The sequence below is a fragment of the Cynocephalus volans genome, chromosome 6 (assembly GCF_027409185.1).
Source record: "Cynocephalus volans isolate mCynVol1 chromosome 6, mCynVol1.pri, whole genome shotgun sequence".
Taxonomy (NCBI): domain Eukaryota; kingdom Metazoa; phylum Chordata; class Mammalia; order Dermoptera; family Cynocephalidae; genus Cynocephalus; species Cynocephalus volans.
The window spans coordinates 120,562,065-120,572,445 of NC_084465.1; the positions used below are offsets into that span (position 1 = coordinate 120,562,065).

At 45.2% G+C, this 10,381-nt stretch overlaps 1 protein-coding gene across 1 annotated transcript in view; it reads right to left on the bottom strand.

Annotated features, from left to right (window-relative positions):
* DNAH3 (dynein axonemal heavy chain 3) overlaps nucleotides 1-5,237 on the bottom strand; it is a 169,854-nt gene extending 164,617 nt beyond the window's left edge. Inside the window, exons 1-3 of the mRNA XM_063099804.1 lie at nucleotides 5,208-5,237; nucleotides 1,433-1,537; nucleotides 644-872 (exon numbers count right to left, since the gene is read on the bottom strand). Of these exons, the coding sequence (XP_062955874.1) occupies nucleotides 644-872; nucleotides 1,433-1,537; nucleotides 5,208-5,237 (364 nt within the window). The remainder of the gene's footprint in view (nucleotides 1-643; nucleotides 873-1,432; nucleotides 1,538-5,207) is intronic.
* Between the last annotated feature and the right edge of the window lie 5,144 nt (nucleotides 5,238-10,381).

A 10,381-nucleotide genomic window follows, 5' to 3' on the forward strand; every position in this document is an offset into this window, starting at 1 on the left:
TCACTGTAGGCTGAACCTGGTGACTCACTTCTAATACAGAGAATACAGAAAAAGTGATAGGATGTCACTTCAGAGATTAAGTTCCAAAACCGACTGTGGTTTCTGTCTTCCTGGATCTCTCTCTCCTGCTCTCTCCCTAGCTCCCTCTGCTGGAAGCTGGAAGCCATGTTGAGAGCCGCCCTATGGAGAAGCCCACGTGGCAAGAAACTGTCTCTGGCCAGCAGCTAGTAAGGATCTGAGGACACGAGGAAGCTGGAGGAGGATCCTTCCCAGGTTGCTTTTAGATGACTGTGGGCCTGCTGACACTTTGATGGCGTGTTGTGAGAGAACCTGAGCCAGAACCACCCAGTTAAGTCATGCCCAGATTCCTGACCCACAGAAACTATGAGGTAATAAATAGTGGTTGCTTTAAGCCACAAAGTTTTGGGGTAATTTGTTATGCAGCAATTAACAGCACAAGTACACAGAACAGTGTTTGGAATATATGTGAGTGGTCCATAAATGTTAGCTGTTACAATCATTTCCATTTCATAGTTGAGGAGAGTGAGTCTCTACAAAGTTATCCAAAGTGAGCTGCAGCAAGAGGTGAGCCAGGACTAGAACCCAGGAGCACAAGTTTCACTCCAAAGCCCCAGTCTGCCACAAGTACCTGACGGCAGCCCCTGACTGGTCCTGTCCCTAGGGACATTGATGGAGACCGGCTGGTAGACCCTCAGCAGGTCTTTCAGCTTCAGGTCTTGGGCCATCAGGGAGTAGTTGTTGGCAATGGAGTCGCTGGGTCCACGGTGGTGGTGCTGCTCTTTGAAGGGCGCGGCCAGGGTCCACGATGTGCGTTGCATCAAGGGGGGATAAAAGCTGTGTGACATGACAGTCTGAAAGGGGAGAGATGCAGAGTGAGACTTGGTGAGAGACATCTCTCGGTGAGCCTGGGTTCCGCTCACACTAGGACTCAATGCGAGTCCCACGTGCCTCATGCTGTCATTCTACCTTTTGCACACGCAGGGGAGATGCTTTCTGAACAGGCACTGCTTGAGCTTGTCTGAGCGCTGAGAGCATGATCTCCGATGGTAAGGACAGTGGCTGGCTCTCAAAAGGAACTTTGCGAGTCAGGTGATTTACATCTCTCGCTTTATTCCTTATGGACAGGGCTATAGGGTATAATTTCTCTCATTTTACAATTGAAAGTGCAGGAGTTCAGAGACTTTAAAGAACATGGCAGGTGAGTGGAAGGCCAGATTCCAGCTCACTTCTGTATGACTGCACAGCCCTTCCTCCCACACTGCTGTGGTCTCTCCTGGTGGCAAAAGCAACCATAGCCACTGATGAGTCTGACTGTTCATCCCCGACTGGTACCTGCTAAATACCTAGAGAGGCAGGGCATGTTCTTCACCTGTCACCCTCGACAGAAGGGCTTGCAGCCAGCTGAGCCTACCTGATAGAGTTCAGATGGTTCCTCATCAACCGAAGCAGGCAGAGGAGGCAGCTCTGGTCTCCTCTGGGAGTGGCTCATGTGATGTATTGAGTCACTTTTGGCAAACTGTGGGAGATGGGAACAAAGCACTCTTTAGGAATTAGGAAAGGTTTCCAAGTCTCCGAGGCTGGTAAGGAGTAAAGAGGTCCCTTTAGGCACAGAGTTTGGCCCACAGAACACCCTTCTCACACCATCCATTATGTATGTTTCATTTTTAATCATCGATCTACCTCATCTCCAGCGTCTCCTCTTTGCCTCTCCTTCCTCCCTGAGAATAGCCCACATTCTGAGGACATCCCCAGCTGCCCTACCCTGGGGTGTGATTAAAAGGAGGGTGACTATAAAAAATTGACTCACACACTTCACAAATGCAAAGTTCCAAGTGGAACTCTGCTCAGGCAATGGCACTGCGTTTCATGTGTGTTTAACGTACACATAAGTGACTCTGTGCCTCCTGTGAAAAGAAAACACATTGTCTCAACAGCGTCGGTGTTTCAGTGTACCATGCCACTCAGTGCATGTGCACTTGTCAGTGAGCCTCGGCAGGTGTGAATTTGTGGCTTCTAGGTCACTCGGTTGCCAGGTGCCCCTCCCTCTCTCCTGAGTGGAGCTGGAAGGGATTGTGGCCTAACGACGTTGCATGTATTTTTGTCTTGAAACTCTGCCCCTGCATGCAAGACAACCACCTCACTCGGGGCTGTGATGGAGAAACCACAGTTCATTCCCACACTGCTCTGCAGAATTTGAGGGGTATTCAAGGGATATTTTGGCTCTCTGTGATTTTCACCTTAGGCAATAACTTTGGGCTTAACTCCCACGTAAGATGAGACATTAATGTATCAATTTGATTTATTTGGGTCGGCAAATTATGTCATGAAGGTAATGGGTAGGGGTTGCAGAGGGGCATATGACTCAGCTATTAGCCATGCTCCCGCCCTCCCCGCCCCCTGCTCCAACCAACCCCTCATTGCTGACTCAAATTAACTTCTAATATCTTCCCTGGAGCACCAACCTCATTAAACAACAACAACAGCAATAATACCTACCATTATTCCAAGTTGCTATGCGCCAGGCACTGTACAACCTTATGAGATTTTTTATACCAACATTCTGGCTGAAGAAACTAAGGCTCAGAGAGGATAGGTAACACATCCCAGCCCATAATTAGGTCAACTTATCTTCTAAGTCAGTAGCTTTTATTTATTTTTTATTTTTTTAAGTCAGTGGCTTTTAAATACACATCATTCTTCATTGCAACACATTGGAATCAGCAAGTATCATTTACATGGGGAATCACTCTTGGAAGATTATGGACCTTGAAATTCAACAAAAACAAATGCAAATCCATAAACGAAGATGTATACTGAGCCTGGATCTTTAAAAACATAAAATAGGTTCACTGATCTAATGTTCTAATTCAGAGGTTCTCAAAAATTGTGGCATATCAGATTCACCCACGGAACTTTATTAAAAGTAGGGATGATGTTTGAGCCCCACCTCAAACATAATGTGTGTGAGAACCACTGACCCTGTTGTTTTCATCTTACAGAACTTGCTATGTTGATCTAAAAGACTGCGTCTGCCTTTCTGCTTTTGACCTCAATTTCGAGGATCTGAAAATTGACCAATCATCTCCAAGAGCCCCCTCTTTCTCTACTGAAATTAATACCAGATCTGCACTGATGAGATGAAGCAAATGGAAAAATCCCAGCATCCATCTGAATGGCACCGAGTCATCCAAAGCTGGGACCATACCATCCACAGAGGATTTTGGCAGCAGGACGTCATTTGTGATTTCTTTCAGGATCCCGGATGGAGGACATATACCAATTGATAAGTTAGGGCTGTTTGTATTTCATCTTTGCAAGCAAGAAGGTTTTGTGATCAGTGGAAAATTTTCCTTTGGCCTAGCTTTTAAATCTGTTGCAAATAAAAATCTTCATTAAAAGAGCAACAAGCGAACACACAGAATTTGGACAACTTGAGTAAGTTACTGCAAGAGTGGGAATGAGTGAGTAAATCAAAATCCTCTGAAATTCTGCAGTCGAGGAGGGTGTTGACATCATTCATGCTTCTGTTCAGTGTGGGGTAAGCCTTGCTTCAGCCCTGACACCTACTGGGAAGTCACTCCTCCCACCAGAAGCGGAATACACAGCCCTGTGCACACAACCGACTCTCCTGCAGTTAAAGTCCATGCTGTACAGTGTGGCTGACCCCACCTGTGGCCTCAGGACATGGCGTGTGACACAGGTCTGACAATCAGAGTACTCCATCCTCCCAGACATAGTGACAGGTTCAGGGATAAGCATGTGCCCCAAGCTGGGTTGATCAGAGTATTTCCTGATGCTTTCAGTAGAGCTATTGAGAAAGAGGCATGATCTTTTCATTAGGGTCATGAACTGTGAGGATGTTTATGACTAGAGCTCCCAACAGCCATAATTGCCTTATGTGGGGGAAAGTCTGCCTTAGAATAAAGCCAATATAGAAGAAAGCAGAGCCACCAGAAAAAGAAAGACAGACTCTCAATGACATCAGCTGAACTCCTGGATCTAACTTGGACCTCTCGGTTACTTGAGCCCATAGATTCTTTTGGGTTTGAGACAGATTAAATTATATTGATGTTCTTTCACAGTGAGAAGTTGTCACCCCAGGGATAGACACAGGGACAGCTGAGTCAATAACAGAATGCTCAGAAGCCATTCCTGAGATAATAAAGAAATCAAACCATGAGCATTTTGCAGCACACAATGAAGAGATGCAGAATCTCTATGAAAACAAATTAAACTTTGAGCTACTTCCTGGGCACAGATAAGACATATGAAAAGAGTCATAAATACCATGATAGCAGAAAACATCTCAGTCATGGAACAGGAACACATAGGACACACGCAAGATCAGCAGATCTAGAGATCAATTCCAGAATAGAGCAAAAAGAGTTTTCTTGACCATACCTGGCTAAGAATTCTCTGTGGTGCCTTCAAAAGGAGGAGATGGAGATTCTTATATGAACTACTTGGCTATGCAAAATGGTTTGTTAAAAACATTAATGCTTAAGTCTTCTACTTGGTAAATTGCAGGGAGTTTTCATTTCAGGGCCTGGGCTCATTATTATCACAAATCTATTTTGATTTTATAAAGTTTCTATTTAAAATGCTCCTCTGGCACTTCAATGTATGGTGACATCATGGGTCTTGGCTTTTACAACTAAGATTCTGGCATCCAGATTGGGTATTACTTTCAGGCAGCTTATTTCTGATTACACATGATGTCTGCATGTCCTTCATGGAAGCAATTCCGAATGCTCGTTGGAGGACCTGCTACACCAGAATCATTTGGGTCTTAGCTAAAAATACAGATTCCTGTGCCCCACCCCAAATCTTCTAGATCAGAATCATTGGGGGCAGGAAATAAGACCATGTTTTTAGGATGTTCCCCAGAATATTCTGGTGTGCAGCTAGAGTCGGGAACTGCTGGCTGAAATATGTGTTTTAGTGGCCTTGGAAGGGAGGAAAAGGAACAACAGGTGTCTATTCTTGAATTCTCACAGCAGGTCTTGAAGATGCCTGAAAGTTTAATTCACAAAAATCATGTTTGAAAGCACACATCATAAAAATGGAGTGAACACACTTGTTCAGTCAAAGGAATCTAACATGCAATTATCTGTGATCAGAACATCCTCCTTCCCATGTTGAAAATACAAGTGAAAAAAGAGACATGCCTTGAAATTCACACCTACCTTCTGAGATGCACAATCCGTTTTACTCATGGCGTCCACTCTAATTGTACCTATTAAGAAAATGAACAAGAAGCTCTCAGCTTCTGCAGGGACGCTCTGAAATTCACACTTCCTTACAGCATAATGGGGGTGACACCAACAATGGAACTTTCCAGACGTTCTGAAAGCTTTGTTCACAGGGCCACCTCTTTGAGGTCATAGGCTTCAGTGCTCTGAGGAGTCCCTGGTAGAAGAGGAGAAAAAGGGAAGCTAGAGAACGAGGGTCAGCACTGAGCTTCTTGTGGGCTTTTTGCTCCTGTCCCTGCTCCCGTGATGGCCACGCTTCCTTTCCCTTGAGTGGCTACTCTCTTGGGACTTTTCCAGGAACACATCGAGTTCACCATTGCAGAAGAAAAACTGAAGCAGAGTTACACATTAATATAGAGAAGAGGGAGGAATCACCCCTCCAAACACCCTGGCAGCCCGCACTCTTCCCCTGCCTCCTCCCGGCTGCTCTAACACTGCTGGAGCTTGTACTCAGGCCCTGGAGCCAGTAACCAGGCTTCAGCGTCTGTTGCTAAGGGAAGGAGGGGCCCTTGCTGTGCCCACAGGCAAGACCGGGCTTGATCGGGCTCCATGTCCTGGTCTCTCTCTTTGCTGGAGGTCCAGCTGGGCAACAGGAAATGTTGGTGACAGGAGGGAAGATAGGAGGGCATTTAGCAATGGTCCAGGAACGCAGAAGCGACTGGCAATATGAGACCACACCTTTGGAGAGATCTAAAAGCATGTAGCGTAGTGGTTAAGTTCCTGGGGTCTAGAGTTGGACGGATCTGGCATCAATGCCTGCTCTTCCCATTAATTAGCTGTATGGCTTGAGCAAGTTGCTCGATCTCTCCAAGTGTCCTTTCAATCTGTAAAATGGCAGCAATGTAAATACCGACCTCATTGGGTTGCTTTGAAGGTTTAATGAGGTAACACTTACAGAGCACTTTACACATAGTAGAAGTATGACCAACTTGTCCCAGTTCACCTGGGACTTTCCCTGATTTGACACTGTTAAGTCCTGCACCGAACCCTCTCAGGCCTGGGCAAACTGAGGCAGTTTGGTCACCTGACACAGTAGACACTCTATAGCATCAATATTATTATAAACACAGAAACACACGTCCACGTACTCACACACAAGTGACAATATTAGCTGCTGCCTGAATATTCAAAGCGCATATTATTACATGGTCGCTTTCAAAGTTCTCTCAAAACCAAATTAGACTTATTAAGCTCTTTTTGGGTCTCATGCTTGCATAGCTGTTTTTTCATTCAATTTTCTCCAAAACTCCATGATGTTCCCATTTTATGGTCAAGAACACCAAAATTGAAAGATACGTAAATTTTTCCAGTTGATGTGACTCATAAGTAGTGCTGATACAATTTGAACCCCGTCCCAATGACTCGGAGTTCAGGGCCCTACACAGAAACCGCATGCCAGATCACCCACATTTCTGAGATCCTGTGAAGAACACTGCATAGCATCAACTGCTTTCACTTCCCGTTTTTTTCACTCCTTCCTCAAAAGTGTTCTCTCCATACTTTCAAAATGACCCTGAGCTTCCTTATCTATTTGTATACTGTACCATGAAGTTTATATAGGGTTTCACACAAGATGCAGCAGAAGGGTTTGACACTTTGGTTTAGACAGAAATGGGGTTATCAGTACAGGGCCTCCTATACTGGGTGTGAAACCTCCTGTCCCACAAAAAACAGTAACTAGAGTCCAATTCAGTGAAGAATTAAATGGGCCTGGTATGGTGCTAATGAGCCCTTTGACCTTGTGTGTGAATAGGAGACCTGCCTCCATCTGAAATTTAGTGTGTTTCCAGTCTGTGTTCAAAAACAGCAAAACAACAATAATAATAGCTTCTATTTATTGAGCATATACTATCTGCTAGGACTGGTGCTAAGTGCTTAATGAACATCATCTCTCTGAATCTTCTCAACAACCCAGAAGACAGATACTATTATTCCAAGTTTTACAGGTGAGGAAACAGAGACACTGAACTGACTAACCTACCCATAGTCACTCAGCTAGGTCAGTGGCCAAGTTGGAACTTGAACCTGCTTACCGAATCTGTTCCATGGCTTTAACCAAAAACCTACGTGTAGTCTGAGAAAGATGAAAAATAGACAAAATACCTGCCAAAGAGAATGAAATCACCGTGTTCCCAGGCCACTTCCCCTGCACCAGAATTGTTTGTTGTCTGACTTACCACACTGTTTGATAATTCCCAAGAGAGGATGAGGGCCTCAAGCTTCTCAAACCCCTCATTTCCAAGTCCATAGGGTTGCTGGACAACGGGATGCCCAGTTAAATCTGAATTTAGGATAGACAACTTTTCCGGTAAAAGAATTTTTTTTAGTATAAGTATGTCCTGTTCAATATTTGGGATGTACTTGCGCTAAAAAGTTATCTGTTCATCACTGCAAAAATTTACTTCTTTGTGATTCATTTGAGCTCCTCTCTTCTAGTCATTTGAGAACACACAACAAATTATTGTTAATTATAGATGCCTAGCATTACTGTAAACCACTAGAACTTATTTTTCCTATCTAGCTGTGATTTTCTATTCATTAACTAACTTCTCCCTATGTTAATTACCCTGACTCCATCATCACACATTATATACATATGTTCAAATATAACTCTGTACCCCATAAATATGTACAATGAATATGTGTAAATTAAATAATTTAATAAAAGTTATACATTGTTTACTTGAAATTCAAATTTAACTGAATCTCCTGTGGTTTTATTTGCTAAATCTGGCAACATGGGAGGAGAGGTCAGCTAGGTTCCAGGTTGTCCCTGTCTCTGCAGGATTAACAGTTTAGGGTCTCAATATATTTGCTGGGCAATTTTCACACATTTCTTATTCAGAGCCTGGTGTTCTTGGCAGATCCTTTCTGAGGCCTGAAATAGCTGCTTACCAGAACAAGTAACTTAGTTTGGGCCGCTATAACAAAGTAGCATAGAACGGGTGGGTTATAAACAACAGACGTTTATTTCTCACAGTTCTGAAGTCTGGGAGTCTGAGATCAGGGTGCCAGCATGGTCAGATTCCAGTAAGGGTCCTCTTTCAGGTTACAGACTGGTGACTTCTCATTATATCCTCAGATGGCAGAAAAAGGGCAAGAGAGCTCTTTGGGGTCTCTTCTGTAAGGGCACTAATCCCATTCATGAGGGTTCCACCTTCATGACCTGATCACCTCCCAAAGGCACTATCTTCTGATACATTGGGGATAAGAATTTCAAAATACAAATTTTGGAGGATGCATTCAGTTCACTGCAGTGAGTAACTGTGGAAAGGCATAGCAGAGGCTGCATGTAGATTTGTTTTATCGATCCATCCAATGTTCATCGACAGCCAAATCCTGACACTATGGAGAGATGCCAGGATCTCGGCCATGGGTAATACACAATGTGGTGGAGAAGGCAGCCGGCACACAAGGAAAAGCAAAATCTAGCGGGCCCTACAAAAACGCCAGGGGTGGGAGGAATTAGAGGATTCACAGAGGTGCCCCTAGATGGCACCCTTAACCAAAAATCCCAGTGGAGGCCCCAATTCAGCTTTGCAAAACAATATCCACCTGGGAAATGATAGTTGCAGAGCTTTATTCTAAGGACAAAAACCAAAAAACAAAACACCCCAAACAAACATTTTCCTCGGTGGGAAACCCATCATACTGCAGTTGAACAAAGAGCATGAAGCCAGACCAGACTGCATGAAGCTTAAGAATTTAGGGACACTACCGGAACATGTTCTCCTATCTCCACCAATAGCTCCCCTTTTCTGCTGTTGTGGAGGAGTTACAGTAGGATCCCTCGGTTTATTATCATCATCATCATCATTATCATCCCCAAGCTTATGTTGGGCCTCTACTATGTTCCCAACAGTTGCTAAGTTCTTTATCGCGCCAGTCACTACAACCCTGCTTTTCTCATTACCTGAAGAGTTTTTCTCCAGGTTGCTATGGAGACAGGGGATAGAGGAGAGGTAGGTCAACACAGGACCGCGGGTGGAAAAGTGCTTGAGAACTATGCAGTAGCAGATTAATGCTTGGGCCTTTTTAGGGATGAAGCCATGGTTGAGAGAGGAAACTAGGCCAAGGTTACACCGTAAGAGTCTGACCTGGGGCCAGAGCCCAGGAACATCAGACCCCAGCTCATGGTCTTTACTAGTATGCTCTATGGCAGTGGTTCTCAACAGGGGATGATTGTGTCCTCCAGGGGACAGGTTGCAATGTTTGGGGACATTTTTGGTTGTCACAATTGGGGGCTGGCAGTTGTTACTGGCATCTAGTAGGTGGAGGCCAGGGATTCTGCTAAACATCCTACAATGCACAGGACAGCTCAGAAACAATTATCCTGCCTAAAATGTCAATAGCGCTGCTACTGAGAAACCCTGCCCCATGGGTTGGATTTGAGGCCAAAAATCATGGATTTTTGCTCTGATTTGGATTCTTGCTGAACTGAGGGATTTGGGTTTATCTTGTCTCTTTATTTTTTCATCCGTAAAATCACGATACTGGTCTAATCCATTTCTAAGGATTTCACTGGCTCATGATATTTGGATTTGAGGAGTAACCGTTAAAAACTTCCCATCACTGGGCCGAGCCCGTGGCGCACTCGGGAGAGTGCGGCGATGGAAGCCTAGCGACGCTCCCACCGCGGGTTCGGATCCTATATAGGACTGGCCGGTGCACTCACTGGCTGAGTGCCAGTCACGAAAAAAAAGACAAAAAAACAAAAACAAAAAACTTCCCATCACTGTGTGTCTTGAGCTCCAGAGATCCTTCCAGAAAGAGTCGGTTCTAGGTATTTAGGACGGGAAACCCCAAAACGCTTCAAAAATCCATTCTCAGCTGCCAGTCCACCTGTCTAGGAGGTTGACGGAACCTTTTCACCCCAAGTCAGTGGTATAGGACGGGACAATCTCTCTGAACCTCAGTTTCCTCATCCGTAAACCTCTGCGGGTTTGTCCGGGTGGCTACAAAAGTCTGCAGGAGCGACCGCGCGTTTCAGACGCCCCGGCGCGTCTCCGTCCAGCCCTCGGCCGCGGGCTCAGACGCCGGGCGGGGGCGGGGCAGGGCGGAGCCGGGGCAAGGGCGGGGGAGGGGGCGGGGCCGAGCCGGGGCAGGGG